Here is a 19,969-nt window from a genome sequence, read left to right on the forward strand (position 1 = left end):
TTTATCTAATTTTATTTTCATCATCACTGCTGTGGTAGATGTAAATGATTTTTTTTTTTCTACATCTAGATGTAAATGATTTTTTTTTTCTACATCTTTTTAAGATGTGTTATTTTAATTTGAAACTATTTGTTATCTTTTTAAGACGTGTTATTTTAATTTGAAACTATTTGTTATTATATGCAGTCAATGAAAAGCAGTTTTATAAGAAGAAAAACAAGAAAGTTGGTAGCATTGTTATATCAGAAGCATTGCTATTGTCATCTGCTGATGATAGCTGTTAGTCCTAGCCATAAATTGATATATATGCTTGTTTACTTCTGCAATTGAGTATGAATTTACTTTGATACCCATAATTTTTATGATCATGACCGCAACCATTTACCAGCTTGGTGAGAGATGATAAGCAAATCTTATATTCAGGAGTTTTAAACACAAAAGACCAATCAATTCACAATCATGTTCAAGGAGCTTATTTGGGAACTCAAATAAAGTAAAATCACTGATCAAGTTTTCTAAGCGTTTCTCCAAGAAAGTAGCAGATTACAGTTTCTATGGATAAATTTTTGCAGAACGTTTTTAAAAGAAAGTAAAATAGACAACATTAACCGCTCAATAGGTCAAACAAGAGTTTCTTTCTCCCTCCTTGAGGGGGTCAAATGAGTCTTCTACTAATGTATAATGTTTCACAAGATGTACATATGCAGTTAACTTGACGTGGTAATTTGCAGCTGTAGGCCAACCTTTTCACCTTCCACCAGGCCAAATATACTTCCTCCTTGGAAACTTCATCAAAATGGTGTGAGACTGATCAAAGTAAGAATAAATCAGTACAATTAAACGGCATAAATTCTTAAATTTGGAATAACAAAGATAAGTAAATTAGAAACCGCCTACAGATCCACTATCACAAGGGCATATTCCAGCAAATATCTGATGTGTGTTAGACACTGTATTTGAAAAAGAGTCTCCTGCAGTCTCATTTACATTGAATCATTTCTCTCACAGCAGCTTAAAAGAAACCAGAAACAGCATCTAGCTGACTGATCATCTCATTATAGCTGTTAACATAATTAGCAACGTTTTCAGTTTAGAAATAGTTGCTTGAGTTAAAAACAAAAATGGTAAGTATTACCATCTGTTTTCTTTAGATTCAACCTGAATAGGTAGCAGTTTACCTCTGTAGTTTGATGCTGATGAGCATTTTATCGACGATTGTGTTATATACATCATAAACTGCAGCATGCCTTCGATTTGAGCAAGAGTACAACCATTTGTCACATCACAGTGCACCTCATATGCAATAGCATCTTCTGTAGACTGCAAGACTGCAGATACTTATTGATGCTTCCATTGTCACTTTCAAATTACATTCGCTCATTCTCTTTAATAACAACTGCAGTTTCAGACATTTCAACCTCTTCTGCCTCAACAGCTATTGCTATAGATGGGGAAGTTTTGTTAGATAGGTTATCTGCACCCTGCATATTAGAAATACCAATGAGTTTAACATCATGGCTATGGACATCACTTCGATTAGTCACCGCACACTGCTCCACAATCTCTAACATTGACGGAGGGATATCAACAGAAAGTGGTTCAACATCTATTGTACGTTCTTGACGACCTTTAGCTAAGACATCATCTTCAAGACAATTTTTGTTTGTAAGAGCATCACTTCTGGAGGGGAAATGTTCATTATCTGTGTCAATCTCTCTGTTCACTGAGAAGGCACCATTAGATACAACCTCATCAACAGAATATAACCCAGGTGGTGATATGCAGATGGATGATGGGTCAACATCCATCTCAGCACAAGCAATTTCTACTTCAGCACTCTCACCAGATGCACCATTCCCACTGCCCATATCATTCAGCTCACTATCTGCATCGCCCATAACTCTAGCTGAAACATCAAGTCCATTCCTAGAAGCATTCTCATTATGAGACATTACATTCTCATTTGTATGATTCTCATTCATAGACTGTTGATGTTCGCTAGAAGAAACTGCTTGATCCACAGTGGTATTGCTGCTTTCTAAATCAACCAGCACATCTATCTGATTCTTTACAAAGACAGATAAAGAAACAGCATAATCATGAACCAAAGAATCATGGGGTGGGCAGTGCAGAATGCTCATTAATGCCTGGTGATACTGCAATAAGCTGATAGATGGCATGACAAATTTCTTTTTGCGACAGATACTTATAACTTTTAGCATATGCTCGCACATGTTACCCATTTGTGCCCAATTGCAATCACATATACCAAACTGTGAACCAGGGTTCCAAACAACATAAACCCTATCTCGATCAAGCTGGTCAGTAACTTTTGCACATCTACCATCCATGAGCAAATCAGAGTCTGAAATTTTCAAAGCTTTGCGCCAAGATGTTAAACCACTCACCCACTCTTCCTTCCAATATCGTGCAAAATTATCTTTCCCAGAGTATTCATCGAGCCAGAAGTACGAATGCACTTTAGTACCCAACTTATCAACCAACCAGTCAGTTCGATGATAAACACTAGATTCTTTCTCATTCAACAGCCTAAGCTTCAGTTGGTTATGGTAAAACTCCATTGCAGCACTAGTCTCCTGGCTGGCAAGAGGAAGAGTTTGCAGTGCTGTGATCCACTTCCCTAAGTCAAAGAAAGTTCTCATTAGTAAAACCAATAAAACTAGAGGCTCAACCTTATACAATCATGGACCACAATACCGTTTTTTATCTCCCACTCCAAAAATCAGAATCTCATTTTCTGATTAGGATTGCAAAATAATTGGCAGACAATAATACCACAGGACAAAAAATACCTCTACTTAAGATGATAATGACCAACCTATTCTAGGATACCAGGTAGCCTTAAAGTAATCCATAAAATCTGATTCATCAACAAAATCTTCCATCAAATCCTCAAACAAACGTATGGTTCCTTGTCCTCTGCAGATGCTGTCCACTATTTCCCCAAGTCGTTTTGATATCTCAACTCGCATATCATTTTCCATACACTTCTTTACTAGATTTTTATGCCATGCATGGCGGACCCTCCAAAAGCATATCAATACTGAACACTGAAAAACATCCCTGAAAATAACGCACATAAATATATTTGTTCAGATTCAATTCAAGTATTCAAACCATCAAAAAAAATAAAATAAAAAATTACAGCTCCTCACCCTGTTTCAAAGGGCCAATCGCCTGCACCACTTAACTATGATGCACACAAACTTATTTATCCAAAAGGCAAAAAGAACTTTATAAGAATAGGGTGTAAAACCCCTGAAAGGTACATTTGCAAGCCCTTTAATTTTGATTTACCACATCCTCTACAAAGACAATATTACATGCATTGAAATCAACAGACATCTTAGAATATGCAGATAATTTTTTGTATTAACAGAATGTTTTGAGTTTGAATGATAGACTAAGCAGCTAACCTGATCATGTAGACATCAGCTAGAGGATCATCCACAATATACCCAGCCAACTTCCATGTAGGATCTTTTGTTTGAACTCTATTATGAAGAGCACGCATCCATTTATAGGCATCGGAGCTTGCAAACCTTGGAGATATTATCCATGCTACTGGAATGGCTTTGTTGTCAGGGTTGAATACAAGGAGACTGTGAATTGGATACTGGATAAAATTGAAAAATTAGCAAAATCAGTTTCTCATGCTACTAACAGTCATGATTAACAAGACTTACTAACAGTCATAATTAACAAGACAAGGTTACGTAAACAAAACAGACCTTCAATTTGTTTGTTCCAAACCTTGAATCAGAGATTACAAGGCTGCGATTACCAAAACGAATCATTTGTTGCAACTGCCACTCTGTTTGAATGCCCAAAGTAAAAGGTTCAGAATCAGAGAAATCCTCATAGAAGAAAACATTGCTTTGATGGCTTTCCACCCACATGCTAACACTGACTGCATCATCTGCATCTAATTCGTATATAGAACGTCGAATGCTCCTCTCTTGTCTCCGGACATACCGATGAGTTAAAAGGTCATCACGATTACTTGGACCACCCTGTCTTTCTACTGATTCATTGTGTCTCTGCATTATGGTCTCAACAGAAACTCCCACATGTAGTAGTGATAACACACGAAGACGAAGATCTTCTGAGATGTATGGGGCAAATGAAGCACGAGTTCCAGCAGCTTTCTTGTCCTGCGGGCCATGACATGGCAGCCCTTTTTTATCCACATGCTTATCCTCGTTATATATGACAAGCGCTACTGAAGGTTCAGCAATTAAACGTTTCACAATAAAGTGGCAGGTGCAACCTCTCTTGGTATTTGGTCGACCAGCATTTTTCTTCTTTGGCACATAAGTACTCCTACTAGGCCGTACGATGCCACCCGACCTGTGGTCATCAGGACCAAAGGAACACCAATACCTACATGTTCAAAAGGATAAACTAAGCAGATAATATGCAGGAACAGTAAAAAAGAAAAATGAAATAAAATAAAGGAACAAACATTCAACTTACAGAATATATTCTAGAACCCCATCAACCTTTGGTTTATAAGGCATTGTTGGACTCCTCCTCCGCCTCGCTTCAACATGAAATCTTGTTGGACAGTCCTTGTTTGCGGATTCACCCCTAACAAAATCATCCACTCTAGCAAAGGGGATCAGAGCAAGTCTATCCATATTGTCACGCCAACCTTCCACCTTCGACCACACCAGATCAAGAGCAGAAAACTCTAAGGTTGGAGGATTCTGTACAGGAAGGGACAGAATCTCATCCCATCTGGCCATCTGAAATAGATTGAACAAAAGCTCATAAACATTCTAAACACTCATATTAATTTACAATCAGCAAAAAACTTAGATGCTATAGTTCAGATGCTTAACTTAAATACCCAACTTAGAAACTACGTCCTATCTTTTAAATCTAACTATTAAATCCAACACAACTCACGCAGCCTAATTAAAAACCAACTTCTTTGAATTGGTTTCTTCTTTTTCACTTCTACATCTTCAACAGCGAATTACTCTTTTCTTTTATTTTTTCAAATTGTTTCTCTTATTAATACAACTCTCATTCTAACATAAGGTTCAAAGTTCCGGAAACATACTCCAAATTCCTTAAGTTCCTTTTGTCACAAAAAATTCTCAGCTCAAAATTTGCCCTTACTTTTTCTATTTCTTGAATTTTGTTAAGAACCAAACAAATACTTCGCCAAACTCAAAAACCCAAAACATAAAAATAAAAAATAATCCCAAAAAAAAAAAAAGAAAAAGAAAAACTACAACTTCTAACAACAACCTTTTAACAGCATGAATAAAGAAGCTAACTTCAAACCATTTTTTTCTCAGACATAACAAAAGGGTCTTACACAAACATGGATATAAATAAGTTCATGTGTGTACATATATATATATATATATATATACGATATGTTGTTTAGGGTTACCTCTTTATTAATGAAGAAGCTTCCAGCTACTGCTTCCGCTTCTGCTATCTAACTCTCTCTCTCTGCGGTATGGAAAATGAAGGAGAGAATTCAAAGGAAGTGAAATGGATAAGACGACGACGGTGTGAGAGAGTGGAGTCGCCGGCGACAGCGAAGGTGATGGCGTTTACAGGGGGTAGTGCGAGTGAAAGACTGAAAGAGGGGTTCTGCTGCAGTCGGCTGTTGGGAATGAGTTGAGAATTGTGAGGAGGATTGTTTTTCTTTTTTTATTATTAATTTTTTTGTTGCAAAGAAAATTTTAATTTTTTTCTTTTGATATTAAGAAAATTATAATCTATAAAAAAATATAGCATTTAGTTAAGGTATCATCAAATTATTATATTGTTATTTATTTATTTTTAATCAAAAACCCCTGTTTTATAAAAGTTAGTATAATAACATTTTAGTTATTAGCAAAATTATATATATATATATATATATATTATATTACCATTATACTTTCGAATGACATTGACATAAAGAACTTTGATATTGACTTTTTTTTTACTCATTTTTTTTTATTAAGAACTTTATTGACTTTTTTTTTTTGGTAATAAAACATAACATACATTAATAAGTTATGTATAGTGAATTTCATAAAATCTGTGAAAAAATTGTATGATTGAACCAAACAAACAATGTTCAATTAAAACACTAGTAGGAGTAGTACTAGGGGCAGTTTGAAAATCTGTTTGTTTGGAGATAAAGTAAGGAACATATAAAGTTTTTTTTTTTTTTTTTTTTGGGTGGTGAAAAATATGTTGACAAAGCAGCTATATTCTTTTTCAACCTTTGTTAGTAGTGCAACACCAGACAAAATAATCCTTCACAATGTACAATTATACTTAGCCATGTAAACATTAAAAAAAAAAAAAAAAAAAATCATATTTTTATTAACTTAAGAAAGATAGATTTTTTATGGAAAAAAAAAAAATGCTTCCTAATAGTATTGTAGATTGATTGATTAATGGTTTTTTGTGCAACGGTATGAGATCTTCTAAGGTAATAAAAAGTCATACCAAAATTTTGAACCACAAATTTAAATTTGTAAATGTAATGGTTAGCTTGGTTCTATCATCTTTGGTGATACTTAAGAAAGACAGATTGAGTGGTGAAAGAGTTAGCAAGACATTACAGCTTGATATATTAATGTCGAATATCCACCACAAAAAATATATATATTTTCCAAGCCATATTATCATATTTCATACCAACCCGAAAATCCAACTCTACGTAGAAATTTAAAAAACCTACTCACATAAAATCTCCAACTTCCTAGTGCCCATCCACTGTATCTGTAACAGAATGTTGCAATGACAATTTTACATGTCGAAATTTAAGTATAGGTGAAGATTTTGGAAGAGGGATGGCAACAACAATTAATATTCATTTAAAATTAAAAATAATTCAATACCATCCAATCCGATCCACTTCAGTCCTGCATATTGCTGTTTCTGATGAAGAGCCTATACCAGCAACAAGGTAAGCACACTCTCACTCTCTCTCACATGCTAGATCATTTTTTTATTTTTTTTATTTTTTTGTTTCTCTGGAATTAGCTGATTTGGTTATTCATGAAGATTTCTGTTTTCTTACTTTGCTCTATGTACTGTCAAAGGTCGTTTTTGCTGGAAATAAGCAACATACTAGACACATATTTGAACATTTTTACAGATTCTCATTTTGTATACATTGCTTGCAGCACAAGAAACTTGAAATTTGCAAACTGTATGATATAAATGAGTTAGATTTTATATTTAATTATCTGATGTAATCCATTAATTTGTAACACATTATGTTGTTTCTTTGGCAGAACATAAACAGAGAGAAATTAATCAAATTAGTCATATTGAAAATGGTGAATTTATCATTTAGAAATATGGTACTTTGAGCTATGAACTTGGAGTAAATTCAATATCCAGATTTCAGAAGCATTTCGTAGTTAGATACACAGACAGAATTGAAGGACAAGAATTGACCAAAGAAGCAGCAAAGTTTCAAATATACAGAGTCACACACTCAGTTATGGATCCCATTTTCCATTTCTCTCCAAATTTAGCTTCACTCTTTTCTTCCTTCTCCAACTCCTCCAAATTCCACTCCTCTCGGGGTCCTCTGTCCTTGCTCAGCTTGGCTAGCAGAATCATAGCGGGAGAGAGGTGGTTTGTGCACCCAAATGCAAGGAAAACAAGATCAGGAGTGGTCGTTTCCAAGAAAGTGTCACCGATACTGTCAAGAGATCTGCAGAGTCTATCTCCTTTGATAAGGCCTTTTATAAGCATGATATCATGGGAAGTAGGGTCCATACTTCTATGCTCGCCAAACAGCTTTTTGTACTTCTTTTCTGGGTCTCTCTGAGATATTGTGTTCAGGATTGTTTGGTTTCCAGGAAAATGTAGGTAAATAAATGGAACAAGCAACTTCCAATACACTAGAGTGATTGCCGCTAGTTTTGCTTGGCTGATGAAGAAAATAAATGTAAAGAGAATTTGGACTTAAGAAGTTGCTTAAATTGTATAATGGATGCTTGATTGAATCGTAGTTGAGGATTTTATGTCAATATGCGTGAATAATAACTTTGATCTGTTTTTCCTTCTCCAGGGTGGTTTTAGTTTAACAAAATGAAAATTTTTTCATATATATATATATATATATATATACATACAATGCGCATAACACACTCTAAATCAATGTGGTTGTAGGGATTGATCAGCATCAATGATAAGGACAGTATTCTTGAAGGTCTTGATGAGATAGAGAGGCTCATTGAAAATGGTGAGTTTGTATGGGGAGTTGACAGAGAAGATGTTCATATGAACATTGAAGCAGCACTTAATAATATGATTGGTGAACCTGCAAAGAAACTTCATACCGCTCGGAGTTGAAACGATCAAGTGTTAAAATTCACCTAGACAAAAAACAGAAAATGCTGAGCATATATAATGTAAAGCCCCAGCCTATTATTATTTCATTATTTCACGGTATTGATGCAGTCTCAGAAAGATTTTGTATTGGAGTTTCTTTCTGTTAATTCTATTGAGGCAATTCATCTTTCTTGGCTTGGGGAAGAATGGGCATTGTGGGCTTCAGAAAGGTTTGGATTTATCACTCCAAGTGACCCTGTCTCCTCTGGAAGTAGTCTCATGCCTTAGAAGAAAAATCCAAGTCCTGTGGGGCTTGTTTGCGGAAAGTCCACTAGAGCAGTAGGAGACCTTGTTACTCTTCTCGAACTTTCGAAAGGTCTTCCTTCTGCTTATAATTGTGATTTGCAGGTACAATTCTTTATTCTGTTTCAGTTCATGATACTTATAAAATCATTGAAAAGAAGCTTGGAATTTTTTTAATTGCATTTTAACAACCTGTTTTCTTAGGCAGGAAGATAAAGAACCTGTATTTGACAGTGTAAAGACAGTACTAGGCATGCTTGAAATGTCAGCGGAGTTTGCGCAGAACATTACTTTTAATCAAGAAAGAATAACAAATGCTTTACAAGGTGGTCATCTTGATGCAACTACACTTGCTGATTATCTTGTGAAGAAGGCAACCAATATATGCTAATTCAACCTCTTTTTTTTTTTTTTTTTTTTTTTTTTTTTCACCAAGTGAAAAAGAGGTTAAATTTCTTTAATTCAAGAATTACCATCATATTAGAGATTAGATTTTGCCATTTCTGAAAACTCATCCTCATATGGTTTTTCTTTTACAGGTAGTACCCTTCAGAACTTCTCATGGCATAGTTGGAAGGTTAGTTGCCTTGTGTATCACATAGATTTGCCAGCTTAAGTACCTAAGTCTTTATGAACTTAGGAGTATAAATCCCATGTTTGATACCGATGTTTATGAACTTCTTGAAGTTGAAAATGCAGTTGAGAAATTATGCTCATATGGTTAAACCGGATCAGAATGCGTTGCCAATCAACTCAACCACTGGATTACAAAACTCGAAATCAGCGCAAAGCCTTAATAATTAACAAAATGTGGAGGCAAAAATCTTATGCTGACTCTGGTAACAATTGGAAAACCATCTTCAGAAACTTGACATAGTTATAGTTCTTCAATGACGTCAAATAATCTTGAATACAAAAAAAAAAAAAAAAAAAAAAAAAAAAGGGAAAATAGATGGCTTAAAGATCAGCAAACAAAAGGTGACACTTATTTTGCTTTCCGGAAGTGCTTCTGCTTTTGGTTACTTATTTCTACATTGCTAGACTGATCCTAATTGTAAATAAATTCATATCTAGCTGTGGAAATGGTATTGCATGGCCATTGCATATAATTTGTAAAACTATCATGGGAAAACAATTGTTTCTGTAAGGATTAGCTGTTATAGTAAATCGAACCATACCCAGAGGGCAATTCTTTTGTTCATACGAACTTCGGCAAATGCGGAAAATGTCCTGAAAGACACATTCAAAGTCAACAAACTTGAAGAGGGAGGGAGTTAAAAAAGATCATTACAGGTAATTGAATTTATCACAGACCTACAAAGTGCTACTAGAAGTAAAGGACCGGAAATTTTATGTAGGAGTGATTTTTGGGATGGAAAATTTTCAATGGTGGTGATATATTTTGACAATTTTATTATTGTTATTATTTATTTATTACTTATTTTTTTAAGATTTCCTCATTGATTAAATTTCTTTGTCATATTAATTATCCCTATGAATGAAATATATTAAGCATATACATGTATAATGTACTTTATACATATATAATGAATCTACAGCTGGCCATCTTCAGATATTGGTGGACATGCATGAACACCCACAAGCCACAACGTGACCTCCTCTATTTCTAAAAATCTAGAGATCCTCATTTGTCCAAAGACCGGGTCTCCTGCTTTAAGTTTCCCACCAAACACAAAAACAAAGAAAAATAAAATGAAAAAAAGATAAAAAAAAATTCAAAAATCAGAAAGAGAAAAAAATCTATACCGGTTTCAATAAAATGACTTAACCTGTTAACTATTCTTCTCTTTTCCTGCAATTTTCCCTTCCCCAAAAAAATTTGTCTGAATCCATTTCTCTTTTTCCGAAATATCTATGCAGCCAATACTCCAGGAGGCCATGCATACCATTTCCTGGGGTTAGGTTGATCGTTCTTGCAAACCTCCATTTCTCAAACAAATATTCAGCTTCACATTTTTCAATTTTGCAAACTTTTTGTTTTTATCTTTTGGAAACTGATCTCCTTTCAAAAGTTGATATAAATGGGGGACACTTCACCGGATAGGAGATCAAGTTGTGGCCTATTAACCGCGGTGTTTGGTGGAAGAAGAGGTTTTTGGCCAAGAAGATCAACCTCAACAGGTTCTCTTCCAGCCATCAGTGAAACTAGTAGTACAGAATTTGTTAGGACACCTAGCACACCAAACTCGAAACGCAGACGCAATGGTTCCACTGAAATTCCATTCCAGTTTGATTCCTCACAAGATGTTTCATCGTCAACAGCTCCATCAAAACCCATTAACAAACCTCCTCCAAGCAATAACCAAAGGGCAGTCCATGTCCATGTACAAAACCAGAACAAGAACCAGAACCAGAACCAGAACCAAAACCAGAACAGCCAAAACCATTCCAGAAGTATACCTACTTATCAAGTCTATGTCAACCAAGGAAGAAGGGTACCAAAGGATGCCGTTGGAATATCTGGTGAGCTCGAAAGCATGATTGCTGACCACCAAAAAAACAGAGGAAGCAACACGCTAGTTCGGGCTTCGTCAAGCAATGTAATGCTCCATGGGAATTTAGGAAATTTAAGACAGCCTGGTGGTGGAAACAATATAAATTCTAATAAAGTTCTTGATTATCTTCCAAAAACCGCAAGAGAGGACGACGATGACGACGATGATGACAATGATCGGATTGGACAAAGCACAATGAGGTATGGAAGATATGCAAATGATGTAGGGAAGACTAGTCCTTCTGCTTATAATAAACCCTCCATTGATCAACAGCCTAGTTCTTTGTGTCGAGCTCTATCGACTAGAATGGACCCGGAAACGTTGAAGATCTTGGGAAATGAAGATTATAAAAATGGAAGATTTGCAGAGGCTTTGGCTTTGTATGATGCTGCTATTTCTATTGACCCTAATAAGGCTTCCTATAGGAGCAATAAAAGTGCTGCTTTAACTGCTCTTGGTAGGATTCTTGAGGCTGTTTTCGAGTGCAGAGAAGCCATTCGGATTGAACCTCAATATCAAAGAGCTCATCAACGTTTGGCCAACTTATATCTAAGGTATACATTTAATCTGCATGAAACTTTGTACTTGTGATTTAAGAAAGGTTATCAATTAATGAGGTTCAAAACCTCCTAAATATACTTTTCATAGTTTGTTTTGGTACTGTTTTTGGTTTTCTGTTTTGCTTTTTCATTTAAAAGACTTGAAACATAAGCTAATGATGAGTTATCATTATGATAACCAACTTAATTGACTGAAAATAGAAATGCAAAAACATCAATGTTACCAAACTAAGAAGCACTTAGTAATGTGTTTGTTTGAATGTAGATTAGGGGAAACAGAGAAAGCAACCTATCACTACAAACATGCTGGACCGGAGGCCGATCCTGACGTTCTTACCAAAGTGAGATCGGTTCAGGTTCATCTCAACAAATGCACAGAAGCTCGCAGGTTACGAGATTGGAACACCCTTATTAAGGAAACCAGAAATGCCATATCTGCTGGTGCAGATTCAGCGCCACAGGTGCCTATAGTCATAACTATCTCAAATAATGTTGAAGACTTTTCTCTCTCAATTATAGTTTTGTGCTATGTTTAGTTACCTAAATCATATGTACTAATTGAAAATAGTATATATTTTGGATAATATAATTGACATAGATATATGCTCTGCAAGCCGAGGCCTTGATGAAGCTACATAGACACGAAGAGGCAGATCAAACACTGTCTAATGGTCCAGATTTTGATGTTGATTCTTGTACTAAATTCCTTGGCCCCATTAGTAACGCAAATGTGGTAGCAGTGCGAGCTCAGGTTGACATGGCTGCTGGAAGGTATTACTTTACATATAATCATCTTCAACATTAAGTAAATAAATCGTTCTCGAATCAAACATTTTGAAATAATATATAGGCACTTTTGTACTTACCCTGCTTTATATGATTCATTACAAGAGGATTGGATTTAAGACCAACCATGCTTTAGCATATGAAAATTTAAAGTTGTTTTATTAGGCTAATGATTGTTTTGGTAGCAGATTCGATGATGCATTAGCAGGAGCTCAACGAGCAACTCGACTCGATTCGAACAATAGGGAAGCAAACATGGTGTTGAGGAAAGCTCGAGCAATCTCGGCAGCTCGGTCAAAAGGGAACGAGCTTTTCAAGGCAGCAAGATTCCCAGAGGCAAGCAATGCTTATAGTGAGGGACTCGAGCATGATCCATACAACTCGGTTTTATTGTGTAACCGAGCCGCTTGTTGGAGCAAACTCGACCAATTCGACAAAGCCATCAATGACTGCTCGGCTGCTCTACATGTTCGTCCGTCTTACAGCAAAGCCAGACTAAGAAGAGGAGATTGCAACTACAAGGTTACATATTTTTTTGTAACTTTCATGATTGTATCTTCCAAAAGTGTTTGATGATTTCTATGTTTCCATTAATATTCATGTTTGGAATATGTGTTTATATGTATATATAGTTGGAAAATTGGGAAGCTTGTGTACAAGACTACGAGGTTTTGATCAAAGAAACACCGGAAGATGAGGAAGTGATTAGAGCACTGTCGGAGGCAAAGGCAAAGCTCGGGAAACAACAGCATGGTAAAGCTGCAAAACATGTGGAAAGTGGTGGAGGAAATGACATTGCCTTGTAGCACAAGAAAGAATTTTTTTTTTTTTTTTTGACTTGGATATAAAAAAGAAATTAATTAAGCAAGGGAAATAGCTGAGCTAGCTTTTTGCAATGGAATTTGAATGATATAGATTGAAGAATATGAAAGTTGAGGCAGAAAAATTGAAGGGAAACTAATTAATTAATTGTTTTGCGTTTTGGATATGTAACACAACATCTACAAGTAGTTGACCCAATTTGTTTTTTGTGTATAGTTTTTTAATTTGTATGTGTAATTCATTCTTTTATTTATTTATTTATTATTATTATTATTATTATTTTTTCTTTTTTTGTCCAAAGATTTATGTTGAGGTTTCTTGAGAAACAAATTAGGAAGGAATATATGCTAAACTCGTTTGTTACTCCAAGCCCCAATGCCTTATTTATTATTTATCTATTTTTGTCAAACGAGTTTATTCAAAAAGGATGTTTTAGTTCAACTAAATTTTTTTCCATCTAATTTTTTTTTTTTAAACACATCGGTCAGGTAGTTAATTTTGTTTTAAGTCTAAGAATACAAAATCTAATAGAAAAACTAATTTGACATAATATTAGAGGTTTAAATTTAATATAGTTTATTATCCTCTACTTTTGGCTTAATTTTGTTGAAGACTTTTTCTTTCAATCAATAAGCTCTAATTTGTCTAAAAAAAGAAAAAGAAAAATCAATAACCTCTAGTTTTAAAGTGAATTGACCATTTTAAGGTCCTCTTAAATTAGATATTGAATTGATTAAAGAAAATAAAAAAGTTTTAAATGAAAGGCTTTAACCGAAATTAAGCCAAATTAGAGAGATCAACAAATTGTTATTAAAAGTTCAGCGAATTACTTCTAAAAAAATTAATAAAATCATTGATGGATTAAATTTTTTAGTTTTGTTTGATAAATTAAAATAAATAATTAAAGTTTCTAATCCTAATATTTAACATATCGAATTGGGTATTTAAGAATAAAATATATTATTACTATAAACTATCTATATATATATGATCCGGGAAGACGATAGGATCCGATTCCAATAAACCAGACCCGGAAGTTGGCCAAAGATTCCTCAGAAGAAGTCCTTTCACATTCCTTCTCCTGGAAAGCCTGTCTCTCATCCGATTTCCATTTTCCTTTCTTTGTCTGCAAAAATGGCCGGAATCCGATTACCGCCAGAGGAATCAGACGTCTCTCAGGCGCAGCAGACACGTGCAGCTCCGGCTGCCACCGATCTGGTCTCCGACGACGACCGCTCCGTCGCCGCCGATTCCTGGTCCATCAAGAGCGAGTACGGTAGCACCCTCGATGATGACCAACGTCATGCTGACGCCGCCGATGCCCTCTCCGCCGGCAACCACCGTGATGCTTCCGATTACAGGTTTGCTCTAATGTCTTCTGCTGTTGCTCTGTTTGTTTTTCGCGAGTCATTGTCTCTCAAAGCTATAGTATTGAAGAACAAGACAGTTATTGCTAGTATTTGATTGGAATGTTAGGTTTTTTTTGGACTGCTTTGTGTTTTTCTAGGTTTAGGATTTAATATGCGGTGAAATGGAATGTGTTTGACAAAAAAGTTTTGTTAGTGGTTTAATGTTAACATCTGGTGTTTCTAGAAATAATTTGATGGGGCTCTCTTTAATGCTTGGGTAGTGTTGGTGGGAATTTTTTCTAGGTTTAGGTTTGTATACGGTGAAATGGAATATACTTTTCAAAGATTTTGTTACTGTTTCAATGTTGTTTTTGTCAAATACTTCTTGTGCTTTGATGTTTCTAGAAATAATGGTGGGCTTTTCATAAAACGTTTAGGCTTAATATACCGTCAAATGGGATGTATACTTTGAAAGATATTTCTCGTGTTCTGATGGTAATTTTGGTAAATAATTGAGCTTTGGTGTTTTTAGATATTATTAATGAGCTTTTTCATAATAATTAAGTAGATAATGAGAATGGCAGTCGATAGTTTGACTTTTTAGGGGATAGGGGAAAATTTTCTTCTGCTTATTCTCTTTTTTTTTTTATTTTTTTATTTTATTTTTATTGGGGTTAATAGTATATTGAAATATTCTTTATTTCGAAGCAAGTTGGTTTAAGTTGAATGGTTTCCCTGCCTACTTAAACATATTGTAAATATGGAGTAGCTTGTGTTTTATGCGAGAACGGTAAAATTCTGGACACTCTTAGAGAAGATATTAAGTTTGAAATTTAAATTGTTGGGATAGATTAACATCATGATGTTTTGACTTTGTTCAGTCATTGTTTTGTGCTTTAAATCAAGTTTTATATATGTGCAGTTCTGACAAGGATGAACCAGATGCTGAAGCAGTGACATCAATGCTAGGCCTTCAGAGTTATTGGGATTCTGCATATGCTGATGAGCTGGCAAATTTTCGTGAACATGGCCATGCTGGTGAAGTTTGGTAAGCTCTAGGTTGGGTGTGCTATTTTCCTGCTATTATTCCACTGCAGTTTCCTGACTTGCGGGAGTAGCATAATGTGACAATGTGGTTATAATATTTCAAAATTCACCCCTTCTCTACCTTTCATTAGAATGATATGATGATAACCTGGGTTGTGATTAGGCATAAAGTTTTCTATGTGATATGGGGATATCATTGTCTTTTGATTTCTCTTGGCAGTGAATCAACCATCTATTTGCTTCTGCTTATAAAATATTAAAGGTTGTAATTATGTTAGATTACTTTTTAGCATATTCATGCCAAATTTTCTTTACATCTCGTCCATAACAAAATAGAATGAAATTATCCTCTTTATACTCTGTGTTCACTTCCCCTGAAACAGATGTAATGGATGACCTAGCCTTCCTTTTTCACAATTGGTTTTCCTTTAAGACACCAGAGGTCAGTAAATCATTAATTTATCTCATGTTTCTTCTGTTTTTGTAGGTTTGGAACTGATGTAATGGAAATTGTTTCTTCCTGGACCAAAAGCTTGTGCATTGATATTTCTCAAGGTCACATTCCAAACCATGTGGATGATATCAAATCGGAGCCTGTTGAAGATGGCGAGAAATATCTTTCTACTTGGAGTGTACTTGACATTGGGACTGGCAATGGTTTGCTACTTCAAGAACTTGCCAAGCAGGGGTATGCATTTTTATTTTCTAAAATTTATCTTCTACTGTTTATTTACTAGTATTTTATGCTGAATTAATCTGAAAGGAGTTATGTTTATTGTGAAAATATGACATAATGCTACAATCCTAAGACTTTTGCAACTTAGTTGTGGTTATTTTGGAAACAATCAGAAGGACATAGCAGGATTTCATGAAGTTTTGGTTTAAGATTTAGGATTCTTATCTGTTGGGACTTTAGTAGGTGTTATGAACACTTTATTTTAGTTGACCCTCCGGCTAGCTTACTTAGTGCCTGTGGAAACTGGATAAAAAAAACAAAAGAAAATAATTCTTTTTATAGCATCGCTTTGTTAAATGTTCTGACTGAAATAGGTGAGGAGAAAAGGGAAAGAAATAAGCTTATGCAATGCATTCTCACAATTAATTTATTCGATTTTTGTATATCATCAATTTATGTTGAACATGTAAAAGGTTGGTACTGGCAGTGTTGCGGAAAATAAGCAATACCATTTGAATACAAACTATGGGTCTATGACTAGGACCATCAAGACTGAAAGTATATACTTCTAAAGAAAATTTCTCCTGATCCTCTTCTATCTTGTTCATGTTATCCACATTGGCTTTTAATGTGGATAATTGATGCGTGCTTATCGTTTTATCCAACTCCAAGAATAAAAAGTCTACAAATATAAATGCATCAAGTCAGTCTGAAATGATTTCTAGAATATTTCATCTTAAAACATATTTTCTTCTTCTAAGGAAGGTGAGGCTCTAAAAAGTGCTTTTTAATCCTTTTTTTCGTATGGAATAGAATTCTGTTAGAACCTCAATCTTATACTTTATTGGAAGTAATTGAATTTATTGAAATTCAAAAGTGGTGCAATGATTCAAGAAATCAATGGAACATTAGATGTATTTGACTATAACCAAGTAATTACTTTGTATGGCGAAATACTCATCGCAGCCCCTCTCATGTGTTGTCTTTCCCAAGTTATATGTTTAGGTTTAACTAAATTTTTTTTGAATTGAACTGTTTGCAGGGTAAATTTTCATTCATTTCTCAATTGTTTCCTAGAAGAAAAAAAAAATGTCATGAATACAAATTTTTAATTGTCTATTATGTTGAGTCCTAGAAACCTATAGTTTTGGGGTTCATGGTAACTTGGAACTGTATCTTAATATCTAACTGATCATGCGTTTGTTAACTCATATTTTGTAGTTGGGTGAGACTAATTGTGAGGGATAGTGTTTATTGTTTGGTTGGTAACTCGATTAACCTAGTTAGATCTACTTTCTAGCAGCTTAAGTTCATATTGATGGTAACTTGACAAAAATATTTGTTATTTTTGGTTTAGATTCTCTGATTTAACAGGGACTGATTATAGTGAGGGAGCTATTGACCTTTCTCGAAGCCTTGCTCAGCGTGATGGGTTTGCTAATATTAATTTCTTGGTATGGCTAATCTTCTAGAATATGTGGAATCATAAATTCACTTATATAATTGCATTAGATTTTTCTATCCTTTAAATATGATATCAATTTATGCCAAGTAGTTTTGGGCCCTGTAAATTTGATTTTGACTTCTGTATTCTATTATTTTCTCTATTCCTGTGCAGACACTGTGCAGGTGCTTTCTATTTTCATTGTTATTGTGATATGGCAATATTGATTTGGACATTAATATAGGATTCTTCTCAATTATTTCAATTCTCTTCATGCTCCTCCCTTACTAAAAGGAAAGAAAGAATATACGCCTGTCTAACAATGTATTCATTTTATTTGAGGCTTTTCATGTGGTTAACTTACATGGTTTGTTTAAAGGTTCTTACTTATAGTTGTATAATGTCATTTTTCCTTGTCGTATTTGTACCCATATTTAAGTGTAGGCAGTTTTGTTGTGTTCTATCACGTGTCCCTTTCAAATACTTTGAAAATTTTATTGTGTATTGATTGTCAAGAGTGATGATATGTGTTTTGATTGTCAAGGTTGATGATGTACTTGACACGAAGCTGGAACGGGAATTCAAGCTTGTCATAGATAAAGGAACCTTAGATGCCATTGGATTACACCCCGATGGCCCTATTAAAAGGTAATGACAAACATCATTTTCAACATTGCTAGAAAAAGAAAAGATAGAGTGGATCATACAACTGATTCCGTGCTTGGAGAATCCTAGCTTAAGAAGACAGAGAAACTATCTGAATCATTGAGCTAATTTACTTCTTAGAGAACTCTAACCTATGTACATAATAATTCTGCATGGCTTAATATTTCAACCCAGTATAACAATACCATATTTTTGAGGAACTCGAGTGTTTCTCATAGAATAATTGGTTTTTGAGTTTTCTTTCATTCTCTTAAACAGTATAGCTGGACATTTATCTTCACAATATAATGATTGTTATCTTCATACAGGATAATGTATTGGGACTCAGTTTCTAGATTAGTAGCTCATGGTGGATTATTGGTAAGCATTTCTGTCGACAAAATATGTATTATATATGTATATGTGTATATATATATATATTCCCCCCCCCCCCCCCCCCCCCCCCCCCCCTCTCTGAAGTTTGGTCTTTGTTATAACTTATGGAAGGAAAACATATCCTTTACACCTGTTAACTGTTGCATCAGAAGTTTGTTAGTCAGTTTGAAAACAAAGTTCTACAATTTGAATGTCATATTTGTTGATGTGCGAGTTTTAAATAGGAAGACTTGATAAGTAACTAACTCCTGATAACACCTGATTAGGGAGAAGGAAACCAGTGGACATATCCGCTTAGTTAGGTATATGTGAATATGTACATTTAGATCAGATTTCACTGTGTGTGTTTTTTTTTTTTTTTTTTTTTTAAATGTCAAATTTTTAGTTTAGCTGATTATAGGTTGGTTATGGTAGGTGATCACATCGTGCAACAATACAAAAGATGAATTGGTGCAAGAAGTGGAAGATTTTAATAAACGAAGTATTGGAGCGCACCAAGAAAGTGAGCAGACCCAAAAGGAGCAAGAACCTCCATTTCGATACATTGCTCATGTTCGGTCTTATCAAACATTCGAGTTTGGTGGTTCTGTAGGTTCACGCGTTGCCACTGTAGCTTTTCTGCATACCTAAAAAATATCACCAACCTATTCTATTTTCGGTTTGAGCATGGCCGGCTTAACTTGGTTTGCAGCCTAGTCAAGGGGGGAAAAAGTGGGTTTATATCAACAATATTAACTAATTTATGTTAACAATATAGTTTAATTAAGTCTATTTTCTTGTTTTGTGCTGAATATAGTAAGAAGTAAGAAAGTTTGGGTTCTTTTTTATTTTTAGTTTTTTTTATTTTTTATTTTTTTTCCCTCTCCTTTGTGGTTTTTACACTTATTTAAAGGCATGTGGATGATTGTTTATTTTCTTCTTCTTAAGGGATGCGATTTTTTTTTTTTTTAATTTTTTTGGAAGTTAGGGGTGTTAATAATTTCATTGTGTGTTTTTAGTATGGGTCATGTTTTAACTTTAAAATTGTGGTAAATGTAGGGTAAGAATGTAAAAATATAGTAATGGTTTATTTGAATTCTATTAGGAGAAGAATA

General features: G+C 34.6%; 3 protein-coding genes across 7 annotated transcripts; 2 read left to right on the forward strand and 1 right to left on the reverse strand.

Annotated features, from left to right (window-relative positions):
• Positions 1–460: 460 nt before the first annotated feature.
• On the reverse strand, positions 461–5,720 carry LOC107417124 (uncharacterized). 4 transcript variants are annotated; one of them, XR_003055627.3, is made up of 8 exons: positions 5,429–5,720; positions 4,498–4,769; positions 3,753–4,404; positions 3,438–3,637; positions 2,840–3,084; positions 1,179–2,641; positions 898–1,061; positions 461–807 (listed from the first exon to the last, which is right to left on the reverse strand). XR_003055627.3 is itself a non-coding variant. In XM_025072674.3 (6 exons), the coding sequence occupies exons 2-6, from the start codon at positions 4,767–4,769 to the stop codon at positions 1,368–1,370; spliced, it is 2,643 nt and encodes an 880-aa protein (XP_024928442.3). In that variant the 5' UTR covers positions 5,429–5,720; the 3' UTR covers positions 461–1,367. The 4 variants fall into 4 exon arrangements, 1 of the variants encoding a protein (XP_024928442.3); XR_003055628.3 differs by lacking the exon at positions 898–1,061; XR_003055626.3 differs by having other exon boundaries at positions 461–1,061.
• A 969-nt stretch (positions 5,721–6,689) lies between these two features.
• Positions 6,690–13,591, forward strand: LOC107417089 (TPR repeat-containing thioredoxin TTL4-like). Its single transcript, XM_060816229.1, has 9 exons — positions 6,690–6,949; positions 7,281–7,866; positions 8,170–8,739; positions 8,843–8,960; positions 9,174–11,704; positions 11,976–12,171; positions 12,309–12,481; positions 12,685–13,018; positions 13,129–13,591. Exons 5-9 carry the CDS (start codon positions 10,677–10,679, stop codon positions 13,300–13,302), a joined length of 1,905 nt encoding a protein of 634 aa, XP_060672212.1. The 5' UTR covers positions 6,690–6,949; positions 7,281–7,866; positions 8,170–8,739; positions 8,843–8,960; positions 9,174–10,676; the 3' UTR covers positions 13,303–13,591.
• Positions 13,592–14,305: 714 nt separating this feature from the next.
• Positions 14,306–19,801, forward strand: LOC107417100 (uncharacterized). Of its 2 annotated transcripts, XM_025073259.3 has the most exons (8): positions 14,306–14,679; positions 15,590–15,715; positions 16,202–16,402; positions 17,748–17,844; positions 18,379–18,482; positions 18,809–18,860; positions 19,142–19,177; positions 19,290–19,420. In XM_025073259.3, exons 1-7 carry the CDS (start codon positions 14,453–14,455, stop codon positions 19,175–19,177), a joined length of 843 nt encoding a protein of 280 aa, XP_024929027.1. In that variant the 5' UTR covers positions 14,306–14,452; the 3' UTR covers positions 19,290–19,420. The 2 variants fall into 2 exon arrangements, with proteins under 2 accessions (XP_024929027.1, XP_015881148.2); XM_016025662.4 differs by lacking the exon at positions 19,142–19,177 and having other exon boundaries at positions 14,307–14,679; positions 19,290–19,801.
• The last annotated feature ends 168 nt before the right edge of the window (positions 19,802–19,969 follow it).

Source organism: Ziziphus jujuba, chromosome 4 (genome assembly GCF_031755915.1).
Source record: "Ziziphus jujuba cultivar Dongzao chromosome 4, ASM3175591v1".
In the NCBI taxonomy this organism is placed as follows: domain Eukaryota; kingdom Viridiplantae; phylum Streptophyta; class Magnoliopsida; order Rosales; family Rhamnaceae; genus Ziziphus; species Ziziphus jujuba.